The 23416-nt window shown below is 41.9% G+C and overlaps 1 protein-coding gene across 33 annotated transcripts in view; it reads left to right on the forward strand.

The window, feature by feature from the left end:
* The first annotated feature begins 5382 nt into the window (after positions 1-5382).
* MARK3 (microtubule affinity regulating kinase 3) overlaps positions 5383-23416 on the forward strand; it is a 62285-nt gene continuing 44251 nt past the window's right edge. For 25 of the 33 annotated variants that reach the window (XM_085580798.1, XM_085580802.1, XM_085580799.1 and 22 more), the window contains exons 1-3: positions 5892-6084; positions 14163-14201; positions 18499-18690. In XM_085580798.1, the coding sequence (XP_085436924.1) occupies positions 6034-6084; positions 14163-14201; positions 18499-18690 (282 nt within the window). In that variant the 5' untranslated portion in view covers positions 5892-6033. Of the gene's footprint in view, positions 6085-14162; positions 14202-18498; positions 18691-23416 lie in introns of all 33 variants that reach the window. The other 8 variants (XM_085580800.1, XM_021528881.4, XM_021528887.4 and 5 more) reach the window with 7 other exon arrangements.

The following is a 23416-nucleotide window of genomic DNA, read 5'->3' on the forward strand; positions in this document are numbered from 1 at the left end:
TGAATCAGAGGAAACATGCATGCTACTGCTTACAAATTTACATAGGATACCTTTTGATAACAGACCCCAAGACTTCAATCTCTTTAGCCTTTTGAAGAAACGGATGTGGGCTGACCTGGGTCCCAATTTGGAGTAAAAGTCTGATCATCCATGACACAAAAACAGTAGGAAAGTTCCCATAGCTGGAAGGTGTCATTAGCAGGCATATCCAGAACAGAAGCAAAGGTTTCTAAAAGCGAGGAGGAACAAACACATGAACAGTCTTCCTAAATTACTCATTGATTCCTTGCCTCTGGTAATATTTAAATAAAAGATACAATCCAAATCAAACACAACTTACTTCAGGGAAATACACAGAGGGACTTTAGGGCTTGGTTCTGCTATAACTTTGGACACTGTATGAGCAACAACCGGGGTCTTCACCTGAAGTGCCTTCAGAAAATACTGAAGCTCAGCCCTATGTCTGGACCTCGATACACACTCTTGTATGAGCAAGGTGGTTTAACAAGTGTGGGCTACACCAATTTTTAGGATAACCTGTACCCAAAAGCCCTGGAATTTACCTTACTGCTACAAAACAATTACTTCCCAGTATTGCTTGGACACACCAATTCTTAACCAGCACTTGAAAATATGACATGTTCAGGAGTCATCTATTCTTTTCCCTCATTGTGAATAGAGTCATTGATTCAGTATCAACCACACAGGAAATGGCAGAGGAGGCACAGTAACGTGCCTGACTTAGATGACAAAGCATCTGGGATGTTGCTTTGGTAGGGTCATGTGCTAAGAATGGAAGAGACTTGCTATAAAACACATGTTTTAGCTTCAAACATACAGAGTCAAATTCAGAGCTAGCATCACCACCAACTAGCTACTTGTCCTTTGCATTGCCTTCCTAACCCACATGGCATCAGGGTCATGGAAAGCCAAGGAGGTATTTTCAATCCTCTGTTTCTCTAAACAGTGACCTTGTGCCTCCACAGCACTGTGATTCTGTCCTGGAGCTATGATCCATACAGGTATTTACATCAAATGGCATCGGAATTAGTGCAGTTCAGGCACTTGATAGCGATGCCACCATGAAGGTTCACGTGTCATGCACCACACTACATGGCTCTGCAGGCAAAGCACAGCATGCCCCACCCTACAGGAAGGGAATTAAACAGGCATGCAGCTCAGGAACCACCAGTGTTTGCTCCTGTTCGCCCATGGCTGCAGCCCAGAACCTGAACCTCTCCTCACCTGAGCAATGCAGAGCAGTCGCAGTGCCACGGCCACTCTGCTGTCCTCAGGCACTTGTATGGATCAAAGGGAGAAGTTAACACACACAAAATCTTCTCCCACCTCTCAAATCTCAGTGTCTGCTTGACATGAAGCTGAGAAGGAAGATCTTTTCCCTTTTCAATGTTTTCTCTGCTGCCAGCACCATATTTTGCTCTGGCCTTGCAGGAGGTTGCACTAGGGCCTCGTCATAACTGAGCATGGACTATTGATTCAGGTTGCAGACTGTAATCAGTCCTTTTCTATCAATAGCTTTGTCACTGACATTTTAAAAATCACATGCTTCTTCCTACCATAAAACCCTGTTAAGATTATGTATTGTCTGGATGTTAAGATTTTAAAACCCAATACAAATACTGATTTCAAATGCAAGGAGTGATTTCAGTTCTAAAGACAGCATTAATGATAAAACAATCTTGGAAATCTTTCACTGTATGGAATTACCTTAGAATTTCTACAAGAAAAAGGCATTGGAATAAGAATGAATAATATTAGCTATATTCCAATGGATGTAACATATTTTAAAATGTGTTTTTCAAAGGCTTAAGGAAAAAAACAAAAAGTTTCATCAGGGTTAACGACTATCAGTCCAAACTGGAATTTTTGTATGAACTGAAATGATTTAATACCTGGGCAGGTTTCCAGCTGGTAAGCACTGTCATAGCTGCAGAACACAACAGAGCACCTATAACAATTACATTAGCTGATTCTATACTTGTCTCTACCAACTGATGTCTTTCAGTCCCCAGCCTTTAAAAAGTGGTGAGTGGAATACAAATTCCTCAGTCAGTTCTGCATGTGTAATCCTTCTTCCAGAATTAAGGCTCAAAACTTGTGCATATGAATACATTAAACTTAATCCTTATGTTTTACCCAGCAATTGTAATCAAGTCCAACATTTTTTGCTCTGACTGCAAATGCTGTTGGAGTCTACTCTGTGTAGTACAGTGTTAAGAGGTTCTTAGTGTGGCTTTTAATGTCCAGAAGAAAAAAATTCTAAATTCTTCACCACAGTGGTGTTGTTCTGTATCTTATTGTTTTCTCTGTGAGGTGGCGGCCAAATGAGTGACATAAAAAGGCACCTTAACTAGCAGAATCTGCTTCCTGTATGTTTTTGAGTCATGTTCTCCAGCTCTATTGCCAAAACCAAGTTTTTATAACTGCTAGCAATACAGCTCAAAACAAATTGCAGCCTATTCTGGTAAGATACAAACATTATTATCAAAATCTCTGCCACTATTGCTAGTGATAGCACAAGAACCAGAAAGCATGACAGGATTATCAAACTGCTTTCTGAATTTTCAAAACCTTTACACAGAAAAAGAAATCACCTTCTGATTTGTGAATGTGGCTTAAATAATACCTGACAATACATAGAATATTTATGGACAACAAAGGAAGATGAAACCCATGCAATCAGCTTCTTTCTATGACCTAATTTCTAAGAAGAACATGAATACATTTTGAAATTAACTTATCTGTTTAAATGGGAGAAGCAGAATATAGCAACAATGAAATGTAGAAGAAAGCACCTGCTATTTATCATTCCCTGTGCAAGTTTTGCTACACAGTAAAACCAGCTCTAATCAATGTTGTCATTTAATGGCAATAAAATAGCAAAATCAGCTATTGTTATTTTTGTGGTCTTAAGCACTTCTTTGGAAGTTCTTACTTCAAAATCCCTTTGCCAATCAAAAACATGACCCTGAAAGATACAGCCATCCCCCACAGCTCCCCTGCTCCCTGTGCCCTTTCCCCAGTCCCTTCAAATTAAATCTTAGTACTGCAAGTATTAAATGTAGGCTTTATCAAGGGCAATAGTGGAACTACCACTGTATCAACAGGCCCAGGAATTCCATCTGACTATCAACCATAGTACAGTTCAGATTTTATCAGAGTGACTACTGCTTCCACGGAGCAGAAATGCAAGTATGTAAAACACAATGCTAAGTTTAATGCCTCTTCATGCCTGTGCACAGAACTTCCACAGATCAAGACAGGCACACTCCTGGGTGCAAACAGCATTATGTGTACCTCTCACATTCTGCCTATCACTCCACCATGGGTAGTTCAGCTGCCCACGAGTGCAGGGTGAGAGCTCTAGGCTGGTAACATCCCAAAGAAACTCTGCCCAATTGTTGCCCTTTTTCTGACTCTCATAACTCAATTACCATTTTTTATAAACACATTGTAAAGAACATATTCTACTGGCAACCAAAAAGAAAGAGATGAAGCAGCAGGCCTGTGGCAAAAGCAGAGTCAGGAGATCTGGATACTTTTCCTGGCTTTGCTTTAGGCTTTGTGACTGACCTTGACAAATTTGATATAGACAAATCCCACTCCCTGCTCTGTGCAAAGGGTTCTGCCTGCTTCCCAGGGAGAGTGGCTCTCTATGAGTATAAATGGTCCAAGCAAGATACACATGGATGTACATGTACACACAGAAATACAAACATTTGCACAAGAGGTGAGCACTGAAATCCAAAATTCCTGTCATTGACACAGAGCAAGACATCAGCTTAATGAGAGAGTTTGGAAGGACAATCTGCAGGTCGGATGTTGTGGAGCAGTTTGTAGTTCTGATGATGAAATAACAGACATACACGTTATTGTGTGGCATTCAAAGGCCCTCTTTCCTTGCTCATGTCTCTAAAAGCAAGGGAAATATCACCTACATTATAGGATAGATTTCAGGGCTGAGCTGGCAAATATTTCTGAGAACCATAAAGTTCAGAAGTCTAGCTTAGTCTTTCCACTTTAGAAAGACAAAATGTTACTGCTAGGCTGCCAGATCCACAGATAGGCCAAGTTTCTACAAATCCCACCAGACCCAACTTTTTTTTTTTTTTTCTACAGAGGTTTGCATTTTTTTCTGTTAAAAAATAAAAACCAAACAGAAATAGGTTTGGTTTTAAACCACCTACATATTGAATATACAGAAGTAATTTTTCTTTGTTTTTCATTCATAAGTAGATCTACTCATGACTATACCAAGATCTTTATAAACTTAAAAGGGATTATGCAGAGTAACTACTGGATACACAAAGAATGTTTTGATAGCCCAGGCTTCCACCCTCCTTCAACAAATGAGCCAAGCATCAGGCTGGTATGAAAACTCAGTGCTGTAACACTGTATGGGTGTCTGATGGCACCAGGTGAGATCTGCCAACAGCAGCCTCAGACCCCTGCCAGGTGTGAGCTTCCTTCTGTAACACACGCTGTCCTCTGGGTTGGGAAAGCCCAAGAAAAGGAAGGCCATGCTTTGGCAGATGGCCCAAGGACAGAACTCTGAACACGGATGACCATTGCTGGACTACCCTTGCCTGTGTCTCTTCCCCTGGCTGTGAGAGGGCAGTGGGGTCTGTCCCCTTCCCCAGCTAAGGGCTGGCTTTGTAGGGAGATCTGCCGTTTCTCCAGGCACTCTGCAGCACCATCCCCTCTGCCCCAGAGCGCTCCCCAAAACCTGAGCTCCCCACCACACCACATCTCCTCCCATGCCAGAGGAGGGCACAGCTCCCTGAGGGACTCTTTATAGAATCAGAGACTTTTAAGGGGTTGGAAGAACCCAGTGCCAAACCCCTGCCATGGGCAGTGACATCTCCCACTAGACCAGGTTGCTCAAAGCCCTATCCAGGCTGGGCTTCAACACTTGCAGGGATGGGCCATCCATAGTTTCTCTGAGTAATCTGTTCTGGTGCCTCACACCACCTTCTCTTCTCCAGGCTGAACAGTCCCAACTTTCTCGATCTGTGTAGGGGAAATGCTCCAGTCCTCTTTATCAACTTCAAGCTCCCCTCTGGACTTGCTCCAACAGTTCCATGTCCTCTTGTACTGGGGACACCACAACTGCATGCAGTGCTCCAGGTGGGCTCTCACAAAAGGGAGCCCTGCTCCAAGCTGCGCCGCGCCGGCGCTGCTCCGAGCCCCGGACTACAGCGGGGCCGGCACGGAGGGCAGGGCCGGTCCCCGGGAGGGCAGGGCCGGTCCCCCGAGGGCAGCGGGGCCGGCACGGAGGGCAGGGCCGGTCCCCGGGAGGGCAGGGCCGGCCCCGAGGCCCCGCACACGCCGGGCGGGGGGCGGGACCTTCCGGTTCATGTCGGCGCTGGGCTGGCGCGGAGGAGCAGCGCGGCCATCTTGCCTCGTCCGGGAGCGGCGGCGGGGCGGGCGGGGGGCAGGCAGGGAGGGAGCGGCGGGCGGGCGGGCACCCACCGAGCGTCCGCAGCCCGTGGGGCGCCGGCCTTCTCGGAGCCTGGGGCGGGCCGCCATGCGAGCGGCGGCGCGGTGAAGCGGGGCCGCGGCGGGGGAAGGAGAGGGCAGCCCCCCGGGCGGCGGGCCTGCGGGGGCAGCGGAGAGAAGCCGGGCTGCGCGGCGCCCCGCTGCCGCCTCCTCCCGCCCGCCCTGCGCTCACCCCCTCCCCCCGGAGCCGCTCCCTCGCCGCCTCCCTTTCCCCGGCTCCATCCCTTCCCTCGGCTCCATCCCCTCCCCGCTGGATGAGGCGGCCCCCTGCGCGCTGCTGACCCCTGCGGACCCCGGCTGTAGGATGAACCCGAAGGACTCGGAGGGGGCGAGGCCGCTCCGCTCCCCGAGGAGGATCTAGTGGGGGGGCACCGACGCGACGCCGCCCCCCGCCAGGCACCTCGTCCTTCATGGTGGCTCCCTGCGACCACCATCTCGGAGCAGACGCGCAGCCCGCGGCCCGTGTGTGTGTGCCTGTGCGCGCCGCCGCCGCGGCCGCCCGAGTGAGGGAAAATGTCCACTCGGACTCCATTGCCCACGGTGAACGAGCGCGACACCGAGAATGTGAGTACCGCGGCCGCGGGGGACCCGCCGCACCGCGCCCGGCCCCGCGCCGCCCGCCCCGCCGCGCGGGCATCGCCCCGCGGGGCGCTGTCAGCAGCCGCCCGTACGCTGCCCAAATTGACGATTTATTCTGAATTGATTATTTTTTTAACCCCTCCACAGCACGGTTCGCCGGCTCCGTGGCGCTTGCGGGCATCCCTCCCCCATCCAAAGCCGGTGCCCCCTCTTTAATTCCCCCTGTACTGTGTGAGTGTCGCAGGGTGGCGAGGATCGGGTTGGTTCTGTCGCTAACGGGGATCCGCGGTGGGGAGGGGAGCGCTGGGGGGCTGCTGCCTTCTCCTGATACGCAAAGTCGCTGCTAAAGAACCCCAATAAACCCCTAGTAAACAGATGGGAATAATTCAGCTTGCCTAGGGGTGGGCTAGGTGACCTAGATAATAGGCCTCTTCCCTGCTTAATTTGCAGGGTTCTCGCTGGTAATGACGCTGTTAGGCTTGTCACCTGTTCAGATGACATTAAAAGGGTTTCTTTATTGGAATTACCCTTTGCGCAAGGGAGCCCTTCACACAGAATACCCCCTTTTTTTTTTTTTTTTTTTTTACCTTGACAAAGCCAAGGTTTAGGAATTGACACTTTATTTACAAAATTAAGTCAGTCACAAAGGTCGAATGCTAAAGGAAGAAAGAACAAAAAAAACTAGTCCTACCACATGAGCATATAGCAACAAACGAAGCTCGAGAGGAGACTCCCTTTCTGCAGATAGAAACCGTGTTTCTCCTAAGTTAGAACTTACTTGATCCTGGTGTATCTTGGTGTATTTTTCTGCATAGGCTCTGACATGTCTCCAAATGATAAACAGAAGGGAGTTTTCACTCACTGTAGCCTAAAATGAGTTGATTGGTGAACTTTATGTTCAGCTTTTTGTAAAGGCTATCTGATATTCTTTACAAGGTAGATGCTAAGCTTGATTGAGGAGACGGTGGTTTGTTGGGGTTTTTTTTGGGGTTTTTTTTGTTGTTTTTTTGCGGGGGGAGGTTTGGGTTTTTTTGGGGTTTTTTTTGGTTTTTTTTGTTTTTTTTTGCAAGGGCTTCTTATGTTTTGGACAGGCATAAAAGGTGAAAACTTTGGTTAAATATCAGGAAAAACTGTTGGATTGTTCCAGACCATAAATAGTCCGAGAAAAGTGATGGTAGCCCCATTGTTTAAAACAAGACCAGACAAAGCATTAGAAAACATGCTGCATGGAACAATTACTGCATTACTAGGGATTTAGATTTTATTGACATAATAGGCACTTCTAACTTCTGTGATCTTTATTTGCTTTAGCACTACATGCAACCTGCAGGCTAAGGGCTGTATTGAGCAAAAAGCCAACTAAGCATATTTGGTTGTAAAATCTCAATGAGCTTCCTGTCTTGTGGAAGAAAATAATTAAAATATTATGCAGCCCTTCCTATGCCATGGGGAGAGTTGAAGTTGAAACGTACTCTAAAAAATATTGTGCAGAGTTCATTTGAATGATTGTTTTAGTCTATACCAAACCTGACTGGGGTTTTCAGGTTCCATGTGAATGTATGGAGGCCACATAGTAAGTCATTTTAGAAAGTGTTCAGATCAGATTCCCCAATTAATTCAAACTCTACTGTTGATAGCTTAACAGTGGAAAGACCTAATAATGTGCTCAAGGAAACATAATTATTCACAAGCTGTATGTTCTAGCATTTGAAGTTAGGTTTTTACATGTCTTCCACTTAAGGCACCTTGTTCTCACTTCAAAATACTGGTCTGACACTTCAGTTTAGTTATCTTCATAATCTGACATACATGGATTGTCTTGCTTGCAGATAAATTGCCTTAGGTTTAGAATAAAAGATATTTTTCAACTGCTGTATTCTGTGCTGGTGTCTACACAAATACTTGTAGGTAGTGATATTGACAGGGAGTGATTAATCCAAGTACTTGCCAGATCCAGTGAGCCAAGCCCCCCACCCAGTACAATACCATATTCTTCAGGAAGCTCTCGGATGTTTTGGCCATCAGCTATCTAGAAATTTACCAAACTATTTTATTATGCCTTTCTTAGAAACTAAATTTAAATCTGACATTTAGTCTGTCTGAATTATCCCTACAGTTGTGAACACCAGGTCTCTTATAATACCACATGCAATAATTTTGATACTTCAGCTAACTGTTCTTTACCCCAAATCTGGGTGTGTTACGTTGGCAGGTAAATTGAGCCTTGGTTCATTCTCTTTCACATAAGAGAAGTCTAATTAGCTAGTATTCAGAGGACTCTTTGAAGAGGCTTAGGAGGTGCCAAGGTATTCAGTTAGCCTTTGGGCCATGGTTGTGGACCCCATTAATGCCTTCTCTGCTTGGAAGGTTACCACTGCTGACAAAGGCTTGGCTGGTGTTGAATCTGGTTGAAGTGTGCTGATCATAGCTTATCCATGCCTATACTTGCAGTTTTGAAAATGAAGTTAGCCTCCAGAATGACAGTGAGTGTAAATTACCATTGTCTGTGCTTGCAGTTAACCACGTTCAGTGGTTGGCAGGTCCTGTTGTATAAAAAAGGGTAATTGCCAGTACTTGATTTTTATTTTTTTTTCTTAAGGCTTCTTATCAAGACATGCTGAAGTGGAAATACTGTCACAGTGATTTTCCCCAAAAGCTACTCAGAGCTACCAAGCCTTTAGTGCCTTTGAGATTAAAGAATTTGGCTCCGAGTCACCTGGTTTTGAGAGGAAAGGCATCCCAGATGATCTGTGATCATAGGAACTTCACACTTGGACAGCTGGAAGCTGGCTGGTGGCCTGCAATGAGCTGGCTCCTCATCGCAGAGACAGAGCAGCTCCTCTCTGGCCATGTCTTGTGCAGCAGTGGCTGCCAGCTGCTTAGGGGACAGAAATGCAGGACAGGATCAGATCTTCTCTGTCCTTTTTCAAAATATGTCCTGCACGTGAGAAAGAAAGCAACAGAGACAGCAGAGACCTCCTTCATGCACAGAAGAAGGACTTTAGATGACAGAAGAATGAGTAAACCTGTTTTACTAGTGATGAGAAGGAAGGGAGGGAAGATGGAGGAGAATAGAGTGTGGAAACACAGTGAAAAACAAAAGATGAGAGGAGTCACAGAGGAATGTGAATATGGCAGGATGGAGACTACCAGTGACAAAGAAATAGGAGCAGAAGGAACAAGATTGTGAGGAGTAGGACAACTATTCATTAAAAAAAAAATATTCAAAGAGTGGGAAGATGCTAGCAAACTATAAATAGAAACAAGGAAATACAGGTGGTATGGAGGTTGGAAGATTACTTTTTTTAACAGCATGAAATAGCAAAGAAAAATCTTGGATTAAAGAGTTTAATTAAAACCTCTGTTCATTGCACGGCTGTGGTTTTTTTTGGGGGGAAGGGTAACTGTTTTGAATGTGTTGGTTCTGCAGGCCAATCTGAATTAAAAATTTAAGTAATTTCAGAAAAAGCAAGACTAAAATATACTCTTATCTCCATGACTGTGCCTAATGTGAAAAATTTGCTATTGAAAAATGCCAGCATGATGGCAACTGTGCTTGCACAAAAGGATTTTGTGCAGCAGTAGTACCACCCCTTTTTTTTTCATTTAAAAAGATTTAGTAAAGGCAGGGTTAGGTACAAAAATGTATTTTAAGATACTGGGAAAGTTAGTATGCCTTGGTTTATTACCAATTAACTATGAAATGCATTAGAGCATTTGCAGACAATATGCAAGCTTGCATTGTTCTATATATTATTTATCAGTCTTCTCCTATTACAGATAGATCTGTAATTTGAATGCTTTCTTCTGTAGCATGAAATCCTGTGGGTTTTTTTAAAGAAGGGACTGAGGAGGGAAGCGTTCCTGTCGCCAAGAGTTCTGACAGATTTTCTTCTACAGGACAATCTACACTATTCCATATTTTTCACCAGTTGTAATAAATGTTCTGGTTTTAATTAAATTGGGCAAAGATGGCAAAATAACTAGAAATAAAAAATATTTTAGGCATTCACCTGGCATGTATTTTTTAGTGCCAAAATTCCCCAGAGCAGAAAAAAAACGCTGACGCCCAATAGGCCTGGTACTGTGTCCTCAGAAAATACCTGGTGAGGCTGCATGACATTGCGAGTCGTTAACTGCTAGCATTTTCACATTTTTCAGTGAGACATTGGATTCTCAGCTGTGCTGAGCAGCCTGTGCTGTGGTGTTCAATCAGTTGGCTTCAGTAAGCTCGCACTGATGGGAGGCTGCTGCGAGCATCAGCCTCGGGTGCCCCTTCCCACCCGCGGTTTGTGCCAGCGCTAATTATCACGGGGCTGTGAGATGAGTCTGGTCAGCTCTGATCCGGCTGGTATAAACCCTTAAGAAAAGTGGAGTTATCCCCATTCTGTGGCTGTAAACAGAATGTCCAGTTCAGGTGGGGAAGGTTAGAAATGCTTCCTAGTGTTTTTGTTTTGGTTTGAATTAAGCCAGTGGTAGCACAGCACCCTAGGGCTAGGGTAACTTGAATTGTGCTACAACTACAACCAGATACATATTTACAACAGTGTCATTTGGGATAGTTTATTCCTGGAAATGAACTTCCCCTCCCCTCCCCCCCCCCCACTTTCTTACATTATTTCAATAATTCAGAAAAACTAGATTGCAGGACCTTACTCCAGAAAATGTCACATAGTTAGACTTAATTCATTAGCACCATCAAATGTGACTTATATTGTGGCCATAGAAGTAGCAGTCTAAAAAACAGAATACAGCTGCAGGAATTGCTGAAAGAAAATAAATGAGAGTAAATACAGTATTTAGTACACTGAACTTCAGAGTCTTCTTCCTAGCTCTTGTTACCCACTCACCTGGTGTCCTTACCTGCTCAATTCTCCATTTTAGTTCTAGCCAAAAGATATATTGTTGATGTAAGCGGGCAGTTCCTGTTGACAACATGTCTCAGGTGACTCAAGTCAAAGGAATTCAAAGAGTGGAGGCATTTGTCTCTCCCAATCTCCATTTCATATGATATATAAGTAGCATGTGTCTGCAACTTCCTCTTCTCCTCAGTCAAGTAATGCTGCCTCATGGGTGTCAGCCAGATCAAAAATGGAGGTCAATTTTTTTTTAGGCTCATGGCATATCAAGGTTGGCTCTGCTTAGCATGGAGATCATCTGCCACTAAATTTTTTTAGAACATATGATAAATAGGTACGTACTGCTCTTAAAACATAATCCTGAAAGATACTGAGTACACCTGTGATGAGGAAGAAACCCTTGCGTTAGGAGGAGTTCTTGCCCCGTAAAGCAGCAAGCTGCTGAGCTCAATGTGTGTATATATACATATAAACAGAAATTGACTTTCAAATAAAATTTGTTCCTGCAGGGTTAAAGCCAAAGCAAAGCTTTCTATCTGCAAGCTCAATGTGGTTTTTGAAAACCAACTGTGAGGTGGTTGGGTTTTTTTCTTTTTTGTTTAGCATGTAATTACTGACAGTGATGATTCTGGAAACAACTTAGTTGGCAGTATTGTTGATGAAGAATAGAATATGGTTGGCTCTTTAGCTATTATTCCCCAGGCTGATGTCAATAAATATCCATTTTAATCAGCAGTAAAGGAACTTTGGCTGGAAAGATATGATGAATGTCAGATCTTGATAATGTGAAGCAACAAAAGAGCTTTTAAAGAGCTTTTCTAACCGGCACCAGACTTATCTTTTTGATTATATAAGCAGGATTTCTTCACTGTTGTGTTGTTCAGTGCTAATCATGGAATTACAGATTCACTCTCTTTCATATGCTGTATAGACCATGAACCAAATACTGCCAAACACATTGCAGAGGCTGTAGTGGTTTTGCATGGTAGACCCTGCCTTTGCTGAAGACTTAGTGCTTTGCTGTCAGCACTTCCCCACTCTGGTCTTCAGGGCACGGCTGCACTTGTCACTAGCAATTCCCACTGCAATTCCCACTGCTGGTCAGTAGCCAGAATTAGGAGTGTGCAAGTGTTGCTTTGGGTAGCAGTGTTCCCTCTGCCTGGTGAAAGTGTCCTGTGTCCCTCCTGTCCACCTTCATCAGGCTGCCCAGTGTAGGGTGTTCCATTGCTGTGCTCACTTTGAGCTGGGTCTGCTGTGTCCTGAGTGTTACTCCTGTTTTTTTTCTTTTATTTTGCTTTCCCCACTGAGGTGTGGAGGAGCTAGGAATGTGTGTCAGAGGTATAGCTTCCATGTGCTAAAGGCTGTTTACTCTTCAGGTTCCCCCTTTAATCCGGTGGTTTGACAGATCTGACCTAATTAAAAGAGCCACTGGTTTTCATAAATGTCATACCAATTACATGAATGAACACTATGACAGGCTGAGAACTGTGCAGTGAAATTTTCCCCTTTTGACAATGAAAGCATCCCAATTAGTGTTTTCTCTTCCTTAATGTCTATATTATATTTCTAGAAGGTCTGCTTGTCTCTCTTGATGAATTCTGACCCTTTCAGTTGTTCCACTTGATTGCAACATCCATAATGGTTGGGCTGTAGCCCACATCAGTGAATAAATCTGCCCTCATGGGTTGATAACTTCAGTGCCACTTTAGGTGGATAGCATTTTTCTTCCTAGGAGACCCTTTAAAATTTTGTGAGATGGAAGCCATGACTGTTTACCCTTAAGATTGATTATGGAGCAAGCTAGTCTAAAAACTGCCTTTTAATTATATGTGTTGGAACTAAATAATTGGTTATGCAAACATCAAGATATGCATACTTGGTCTGACAAAATCCACGTCACTCCATATCCTGATTTGTGCCTTGGTCACTGCTAGGAGTGTAGTAAAATCAGGACGAGTACAGGACATCTTCACCTGATGTATTCCTGTTTTATAATCTAGGAAAATCATATCATATAATACATGATGATTTAGGGAATCCCAGAGCAGTAACTGCACTATAAACAATTGTGGTTGAGTGTTTGCTGTGACACCCTTTGGTGGCTGCCAGAAACATAAGTCTCTGTTTTGACTTTCCAGTAGAATTCCTTTGTCAGCAGTTGCAGGATGCCCTGCTGTGCTGTTTCAGAGATATCTGTGCTCAGTAAGATGCTACCTCTGTGCATATCCTTAGGGCTACCTTTTTACTCTTACACTGAGTAGTACTCAGCAGTTTGCATCTTATTAAAGATCTTAATGAGAAGGGGAAATAAAATACAACACATTGTTGGGAAGGGCTGCAGTGAAATTTTGTATTTGTATGTTTGATTTAATATATTTCTGAGTTTTTTTAAAAAAAACAAACTACGGTATGTTTCTTGTTAAGTTTTTCTGTAAATGAGAGTGCTAGTGGGAAATGCACAGCCAGAAATTACCATTTATTTATATATTGTGTGCTCAGGTTAAAGTAATGAAGCAATTTAGTGTCTCAAATTTGTGTCCTGGAATGCTTACATTAGTAACATTATAAGGTATAGCCTTTAAGTTTGTTCTTATTACAATTAAAAAAGCTGAATCAAACGAGGTTGTCATGACTGTTACTGGTCTGACAGCTTTCCAAGAAATTCTATTATACCACTTTGTAGTATTTAATGCAGAGGTTAGATAACGGCTAAGGTAATAAACATTCCTGGAGACTTCAGTAAAATTGAATTTTAATAGTTCATTTTTGCTGATGATAAGCTAGTTCTCACTATTTAATTAAATAAATACTTTTCAAAAGTTGATGCCATTTGTCCTCTGCATTTCAGAAAGAGTTCCTTATTTACTGTAATTAAACGTGGATTTTTGCAGCTCTTGGACATTCTGATTTTTTACTGTTTTTCAGCTCTTTGAATGGATATCAGATTCTGTTTCTTTCAGGTTTTTCCTCAACTTTTGGCACCTTCTTAAGCAGTTCAAGAACTTTGATACTAGTCATCCCTTGCCCTGTGTGTTTCTAATTCTCTGAATGTTAAGATATCTGAAACCATACAGATACTGGATAAAACTAACATCTACCAAAAAAAATTTCAGTTATTGACACCCTCATACGTCATTTGCTTTTTACTTTTTTTCCTTTTCTTTTTTCTTTCTCTTCATGCTAATCATTATCTGGCTATGAAAGGATGTCGGCTCATCATTGGGGGAAGGCTTTTGCGAAAAGGTGGGTTTTGTGTTGTGTTCCAAATGTAGTTGGTCTTGGCTTCAGTCCCTCCTCCCTTGCAGTAAGGTCTCTCACAAATGGAGATGTTTTACTTCATTTCCTTCTGGGTTGAGTAATACTAGGGTGGGGCTGAGGGGAGGAGGAGAATGTTTTGTTTTGGGTTTTTTTTAATGACGAAGGTTGTCCAGTTCGCTTGGAAATGGATGGTGCAAAAAAAGAACAAACATTTAAAGTATTTAAAAGATTCTTAAGTGCAACCTGACGCATGCCAAGATATGGAAGAAAGTGCTTTATTGTCAGGAGTGAATTTCAGGAAACTTTTCTTTTAGAAGAGGTGGCAACTGGCAAACCTGAAGTTGCACAAAGTACCCAATTTCCTTGCCTCAGTTTCCCTCTACAGTGTAATGGTTTTGTTTTACATGAAGACAGATATTTCAGGAATCCCTCAGCCCTGGTGAGTTCATTAGCAAGTGTTATTCTTACACAGAAAACACCTCCAGGAAATACAACTCACCTATCACAATGGATGGAAACTTACTACAAATAAACACATGCTGATTTTAAATTTTATGTTTTTAAGACAAAGGCCCGTATCTTCTGAAACCATATAAATGCAGACCTGGAAAAGAAGCCTTAAATTGAACAGAGTTTTGATGGGTCAGTGTAGTGAGGAAGGCAAAATCTGTAGATTTGAGGGAAAAGACAAATGACATGCATCTCAGTTTGGAGAGCAGAGGATGCTATTGCCATTTTCTGGGCTGAGATTGGTACTGTTAACCTGTTTACTGAGGAAACTGCCCTGGGAAGTACTTGAGCACATCCAGATGCTGTACAAGGCAATGCATGATTTAAGCTTATTGGACCACCTGTATTTTGCTTTTTGCCTACACCATTTAGCTTTCCATCTGCCTGTCACGGCTTCTTAAAAATGGCTAGGTTGGGAGAAACACTTTCACTCAGTTTTGAGTTTATGCTCTTCATTTCCATATGCAAAAGAAAATCCATGTTGAAATGGACAATCTGTTTTCTGTGGTTTTTAGAAAGCTTGTTGTCTGTTCAGTATAATAATGTAACTGACAGAGGAAGGACTTACTGATAGATTTATTTATGTAAAGTGGAATATAGTCCAAATTAGATATGGTTGAAAATGGCTGGATTTGTACAGAGTGAAACATGGCTTTGAGCAAATCAGTTGGAGAGAATTGAACTGCTTAGGAACACACAGCTTGATACTTAAAACCCACAGCTGAAAAAGGTCATATTCTTGAAAAGAAATAATCTTGGTTGGGGTGGAAATGCAAACCTCCATACAAGGAGATTGTGTTCAGTTTATCAATCCTTGTCCAAATGAGTTCACAGCTTTTAATGCTGCCCTTTAAATCCAAAGCTAGGAAGCATGAAAAAATTACAGGACACAAAAAGTCATTTCTCGACAAGAGGACAGTGAAGCTCTCAAGACACAATTACTGGGTAGTTTACTATGTGGAATAGAGTTTGTTAATATAACAGAATCTTTCCTTTACCTGATAGTCCTTATGTGAAGTAGGGTATGAGTTAGATCAATTTTGACTAACCTGTTCTCTGGTTTGTGACTATGTTGAGCCCGATGCCCACATCTCAGCTGCTTCTTAGGCAAGCTCAGGACTAGCTGTGTTAGTTTAAGCACAAGACAGCACAGCTACTGTTGTTTTCAGAGTCAGCTGAGTGGTTCAAAAGCTGTTGAATTCAAGTTGTTGAATCTGTCTGCTGGAGAGCCTAAGCTAACAAGCCCTGCTGGGAGGCAGTCTGGCTCCTGCTGAAACCAGCTTGTGCTGAGTGCCCAGGTGTGGAAGGGCTGTAGTTCAAATAGTTCTGATACACTTCTTTTTCTGAGGAAAGTTATCAACTCAGTGAAGTGCAGTGTAAGTAGTACAGTATTCCTGGGATGCTGTACTTGAACTGAAATGAACCTTCCTCTGATATATCCAAGAAATATCCTTATGGCCCTGTACAGAACATCTTGGTCCCTGATCACCAGGGGTAGCAATGTAGGAGGATGTTAGCATCTAGAATCAGCAAGTGCTGCTTTTTTCTAGCTGGTCTGAATAATTTGACACTGAAAGGTGTGAAAGGAGCTGACAGAGAAGTTCTCTGCATTGTGTGTTGCAAGGTTTGTTAGAAGTCAAAGTTCAGGGAAATACAGAGGATTGGCATTGCTGTGCCAGTACACACAGGAGTGGCTAAGATGGCCTGAACAATCAGCACCAGCCTGACATTAAGGATATGCAAAATACCAAAATTGTTAATATAGGATTTCTCTGGCTTTAGTAGGTCCTTCAGTTGACTGCTCATCATTCCTCTCCTTGAGAGTTACTGATTGATAAACACCCAGTTTATCAAGACCAGTTGTTGCAGGTCTCAAGATATTGAGAACACTGAATTATTATCAAGTCTTGAATTTTTACTGGATGTTTTTGCTTCTTGCTTCTTGTGCCAGTTATTAGTGGTTTGGAAAAAACATGTACTCTTGCTCCTGAAAACTCTGATAAAATTGCTAGACTGTGAAATAGGGTAGGATGGGCCTCTCATTAGGAACACTTGATATTATGCATGAAAAGAAACTTTGCATTTCACTTCAACCAAATGTGATCGTGTATGTAAGGATCCAGGAATGAGAAGTAGTAAATCAGGGTTGGTGTTGGGTGGTCAGGTAGAGATGGTCTTCTGCAAAGAGGGTTAGTTCTGCCCCTGTGAAATCAGTGAGATGTTGAACAGAAGATGCAGCCTCTGCGTTTAGTCCTGCTGCCCCTACTCTTGGTATGGTGGATCCATGCCTACCATGAGCCCCACAAAACGATGTTGGAAAAATAGAGGAGGGTTCTCAACAGAAGTACAGGAAGTGGTTCCTTGTTCATTCCTACACCAGCCTGTTCAGGAGCTCAATATACATATCACCTATTGTGATCAGAGAAATTAAGTACTTCTATGGGAGGTGCAAATCTTGTGGCAATGCAATAGCCAGGCAGTAAGGAGAAGCTAAAGCCAGATTGATTCTAAAACACTGTGTGCTTTTTAAATTAGTTACTATTGAAACAATTTTCCAGGAGTTGCCATAGACTCCTGTCTGTAGCATTTCTTAAATAAAGTGTTTTAAAATAAAATTTGATCACAATTTTATGCACTCAATTGAACAAATCAAGGAACCCAAATGTGAGAGTATATGGTCACAAGGTTACGTCAGGCAAGTGGAACTTGCCAAGTGTCATGCAAGCACGGATTTGTTCATTTGTGCCTGTACCATGGTTGTTAGCTCTTGAGTATGATCTCATCCTCACACTACAGTGATTTTCAGACTGAATATTGCTGTATGCCAGTTTCTTGGTTGCCCAAAATGGGTTTCAGCAAGAGGAGTAGTAGTAGAAGAGCAAGATCTGGGGTTTCTGGGATGACTATGAATTTAATGTGTCATCTTTGGTGGAGCTATATATTTGTTCCACATTTGGAGGCCCCTAAACATTGGTGTATGGACCTCAACCATGATTTAAGAATGTAAGAGGGCACCTGCTCTTTCATAAACAGGCTATCAGGAAGTGAAAAAATACTTAAATCTTAACCATGTGATCAATGAGTAAAGACTGTTAGAGATAATATATGACCATTCCTTTTTGCAATCAGTAGTTGTTCAGGGAAATGAGAGTGAAAGGAACTTGAAAGATTGCAGTGTCTCAAATATCTGTAACTGGCTTTCAGGTTATCAATATTCAAGGTTTCAGTACATTAGGTAAGATTTCTTCAATTGTTCTCCAGGTCATCCTGGGTGTTTTCAGTCATGTGAATCTGTAGAACACAAGTTTAGTACCACAGAAAAGAAAAAAAACCCTTTATTTTATTAATATAAGTTGTGCAATAAGGGTTAACAATTTGTGGTCTTGGAAAATCTGTATTCATGTTTTCTTTCCAAAGGCTTTCCTGCACTAGTTATGCACAGTAAGGCAAATGAGAGATAATAATAAACACCTCTATATTTTGTACCTGATCTGGCAGTCCATGTGAGTTACTTAGAAATGCTCGGCTGTTGCTGCAGTGCAGGTGATGTTCCGCTGTCTTGACCAGCTGATGGGATGAACATTGTGTCATGAACTGGGCACCACGTTATTGCCCCCATCAGAACAAAGTCCATTGCGAGTGTGAAGTTTCAGTTGGGTTCTTTGAAGGTTTCTTCAAAGGCATTGCTGATGTTTTTGAATGTTGTATGCTTCTCATCATTGATGTGTTTTGTCTTTATTCCTCAGCCTTACCATGCATGTTTTTGTTGCAGCACACGTCCCATGGAGACGGCCGGCAGGAGGTTTCCTCTCGAACTGGGCGCTCTGGAGCTCGCTGCAGGAACTCCATAGCCTCCTGTGCTGATGAGCAGCCTCATATTGGAAATTACAGACTCCTTAAAACGATTGGAAAGGGGAATTTTGCAAAAGTGAAACTGGCAAGGCACATCCTAACTGGCAGAGAGGTAAAGTGGTATGGGTGTAAACAGCAGTGAGTTGCTGTAGGTGTGAGGGTGTTCTTGTAATAGTATAATCTAAGTCAGTGAACATAGAGCACATTTTACTAGAGATATTGCCACTAAAAAAAAGCAGAAATTGAAAACTATTTTTTTTTAGTAACAATTACAAAACAATTTCTCTTAGAAATGGTTTCTTAAACTTGTATTTTTGGCAAGCCTCTGTCCAGCTGAATTATGTTAAAATTTGCTACTAATGTTATTGGATAAATCCTCCATTTTCAAAAACCAGATCAATACACAGCAATTAAATAGGCTGGTTGGAAAGACTGCCTCTTTAGTGTTTCTATACTGCAGGGCTGTATTGGAGGCGAAGTCGGGCATGAGAACTAAATGCTGTCTTAATTATGTTCCAAGTAGCCCAAATGCAGTATTTTCTTGCCAGAGCCATGTATCTCCCAGGAGTCCTAGGGTGGATCATCCCAGGGTGTCTGCAGTGCTGGGTGGCTTTGTGAGGATGCTTCAGTTTGTTCAGGGATAGTCTGTGTGTCTGTGACAGTTTGCTCAATGTGTGCAGTACAGCTTTCTCTTGCATCTCTTCTTGGAGTCGAACTCAGCCCTGTATTCAGTTTCTGCATGCCATTGCAATGTAATTAATGGTGGTTCTGATTTGGCGAGCTATAGTCCTGTCTGCTTGTTACAAGAAGGTGTTTCTTAGTGCTGTTTTATTAAAAGCAACTTTGAAGTACTGCAAGAGGGAGAAGCACCTTGCTAACCTTTTCTTGCCAAACCTGTCTGATGAAGTAAATGTTTGCTGATACCAGCAAGGACTTTTACAGAAGCTGTGTTGCTGACTGTAGTGCTTTAAGGGAATTTCTCTTCTGAGCTAATACAGAGTTCAGTAGCAGGAACAGAGGAAAGAAGAGAGGAGACATCGTTCTGCAAGAGCTGTTGAGATTGATTTTTTTTTTTTGACTGACAGCTCCCATTGTTTTCTCATGTTAAAGTTAGTTCTCATTTGTAGACAAAGTTTTTGGTTAATTCCTTTCCACTTAAGTTCCCTCCTTTTTTTTACTGATAGTTAAGATGGGATATGCCAGTACTTGGTTAGTAGTTCTTTGCTAGTGTTGGAGATAGATATGTGTCACACTTTGCAAAAGGTAAGTACATTTTTCTTTACTTGCAAATAATTATATTGACTCCTGGTTCATTATTTTTGTATGAAATTTCAACAAATAAAGGGAACACTGTTTCCGTACTAAGTTTCTTCCACTCTCACGGAATTGATGTAGTTTGATCAATTCAGAGCATAAATACTTTCTGGGTTGTGACCATTGGAATGAGTGTCATTCCTTAGAAGGGAACAATTAAGCTGATTTTATAGGAATACCTTCAAGATATTTAAAACTTTTTTTTTTTTTTTTAAGAGGGAGAAGAGGAAAATTTCTCTTCTTGCTAGATAAACTGTACAATGTTGATAATTTTAGATGTCTAAATCTGTGACCAGAATTGTTTCCAATATTCTGGATAGCAATTTCACCAATGTCATTACTTCACCCTTGCCCTTACAGAAGTATTTATCTGATCAATCTTCAGATTGTACTAGCCTTTCTTGTGGCTGTTAAATTGATGTGTGTTGCTTGTGATCAGCAACAGCACCAACCTTGTATATTGAATCTCAGTTTCATTGGTAACTCATCTCCAAGGTTGTTTAAATTGGTTTTCCGATTTGTATTTGATGGTGCCTCTTAACTCCTTCAACAGACTTAATCATTATGCTTTGACATCCTGTGCCAAGGCCACTGATACAGATATTAAACAAGATTGGTCCCAAAATTTTGTCCTTCAAAAACTCTAACTCATTTATTTCCAACCTAATATCTCTTTAGACTCTTTTCTTTAGGGAAAAAAAAACCCAAACAACCAACCAAAAAACAACTCTGTGCACTTCTCAGCTTATCTAGTTGAAAAATTTCCATGCATCCTCTTAGATGAGGCTTTTCATTAGTCCAGGTAGTCATATCTTGCGTGTTTCCATAGGGTACAGTTAACTGAGGAAAATATGTTGCATTTAAACCTTCTTTTTCCTTGTTTTATCCCTGCCAGTTTCAAGTTCAGGAATTTAATGATGAATTGGAAGAAGAAATTGTCTGCTCATTTCTAAACACTGCTCTGCTGTTCTGTTCTTGGTAGATCTAGGAACCTGTGCTGCAAGAATGCTTTTTTTCCTTTCTCCTTTGAAAACCTGCTTCTTGTAAGAGTTCCAGGGTCATATTCTCAGCCTGGCCTCAGCCAGATGGCACTTAGCTTTCTGAATTTGTGATTTCCTGCTTTACACACTTTCTCCTGCAGCCTGTTCTGTCTTTGCTCCTGTTCTTTTTTCCATTTTATGTACCAAAACCTAAACTAAATGCTTAGTTTGGGAGTTATACTTAAATGGGTTTTCATCTCTGCTGTGTTCTTGTTATATTTGAACCACACTTATCTTTTCCTTGTTATCTGTGTCTCTGTTCTGAATGTCCTTTTAAGTGACCATGTCAGGTTCACTTTTTGGCAATTCCTTCTTCATATCTCTGTGCTGAGTAGCTTCCAAATCCTGAAGCAGATCAGCACTTTTCTGTCACTTCCTGGGAGGAGCATGTGTTTGTTTAAGCATTCTTTTAGGGTAGTTGCTCATCTCCTTGCATCTGGAGTCCTTCCCTGGGAATATTCCTGTTGCTTGAGATGAAGATTTCATATTTCCAACTGGAGTAAGTTCTAGGACTCTTTTTTCCTTTCCATTTCTAGTGTGTCTGCAGGATGCATGATGAGTGCCCATCTTCAAATTACTGAAAGGAAGAAATGTTTAGCCCTTCAGGGGATGGTCAGAAAATCAGCCTAATCTGAGGGTGTTGAATTGTCTTGCACGGAGTGTCTGTGGCCAGAGATTAGCTTCACTGCATTAGGGCTGGTGCTTGGACACACCATCCTTCTTGGTCCTCTGCCTAGGAGTGTGTTATTTGTAGGCTGTCTGCCCTTTTGAAACCACAAGTCTTCATTGTCAATCTGCTTTTCTTAATTCTTTACTGTAATCCATGTATTTTCTGTTGTAGTTTTATCAAAAGGTGTTTCCTCTGACAAGTTTTCTGTACTTGACAAAATTAATCTAAAAGATAAAACTACCTTCTGCTTTTACTGAGGTAGCCAAAATTATTATGGACCCTTCTGCTCTTTAAAGATGTATTCAGTTAATAGGAAGGGAGCTGAATTTTCCCAGTGAGGCTGAATTCTTTCAGAACCCATGTCTCACTCCAAGGAATCTATTGTCATCTTCTTTCTGTTCTTCTCTTGGAAAAAATGAAATTTAAGAGGGAGAAAGCATTCTGAATAGTAGCAGCTTGGCCAATTTGCTCAGTGTCCCAACCTCTGATTTCTTTAACTGCCTTATTCAAATCATGTAGGCGAAATGTTTTAAGTTACATTATTGTGAATGGTGGAAGCAAACTCAGTTTTAATTCTATTAATTTCACACAGAATATCATGGCAGTGGTGTAATAGTGTAGGTGGACTTGCATTTTTCCAGCACTAGCCCTAGCTCACAGTACATGAAACCATTCCAAATGCACTTTATGTAAAGAGAGCAAAGGTTCTGCGTTGAAAGGCAATTTAATGTTTTATTAAGTGTACTTAGAAAATTCTCAATTTAACTTTCTCAGGCTTGTCAGAACTCTTCTTGAGGGCAGACTGCCTTTGGCTGTGATTTGGAGACCTTATCAAGGCACCTGAAGTTGTTCCCTGTTCTGATGATGGGTTCAAGCTCTCACAGCCCATGTTAACGCATTGTACTCTCAGTGTTAATGTGGATAGGAATTCTCTAAATTCATCCTGCCTTTAGGGCTATAATTAGTGCACTGAACAGGCCTGAGAGTCTGTCTTTTGGAAAACTGAGATATGTACCTTCCCTGTATCTCCAGGGCTGAATTTGTTTGACAGTGTCAGAGACCTTTCTGGTGATCTGGCACCAAGTGCACACTGAGGTGAGCTGGTTTTGCAGTAACATGGCACCTTAAGGCTTGATGGGTTGAAAAGAGTGTTCTAGTGGGTAGAAAAAAATCTTTTAAAGATTGACCAGAATGGTACAATCTAGAACAAAAATGCAAACTTTTTTGAGTGGAATGTGCTTACTAAGTGAACAGCTATAGGTAGTCTTGGGGCACCAGGTCACTTTCAAATAACATTATCTTCTGTTGACAAAGGCAGTGCTCACTACATCCAACATTATAAGAGTCCAGCACTATAATCCAGAATTATAAGAGATTGCAGGAAGCAAGTAACTTTGAACTGTTGTCACAAAGTTAACAACAGGCAAAAAGGTAGAGATAAAAATCTTCCTTAGTTTTGTACACAGCTGCTAATATAAAAATACCTGTTGCTTAATGTCTTTCTCTCTTGTTTGTATTTTTGAAGTGATTTCTCAAGGTTTTGCAATGGAATTTTGCCTCAGGAAATAGTGATCTATAATTTCAGTAGCTTGCCTTAGAAGAAAAAACTCCCCAGAGTAAAAGCATTCTTAGATGGCTTCTCAGTCATGTCTCATCATATCTTGCAGCTAGAAGAGCTCAAAATAAATCTTGAATATCAGTTTCAGAAAACACCATATCCATTATATAATTCTGTGATGCACCCGAGCGTTGAGCACTGTTCCCTTCTTACCCTCTCCATCCTGACAATCCATCCCTGTGGTTTTGCACTTGAA

This window comes from Lonchura striata, chromosome 5, assembly GCF_050655825.1.
Source record: "Lonchura striata isolate lonStrDom1 chromosome 5, ASM5065582v1, whole genome shotgun sequence".
Classification (NCBI taxonomy): domain Eukaryota; kingdom Metazoa; phylum Chordata; class Aves; order Passeriformes; family Estrildidae; genus Lonchura; species Lonchura striata.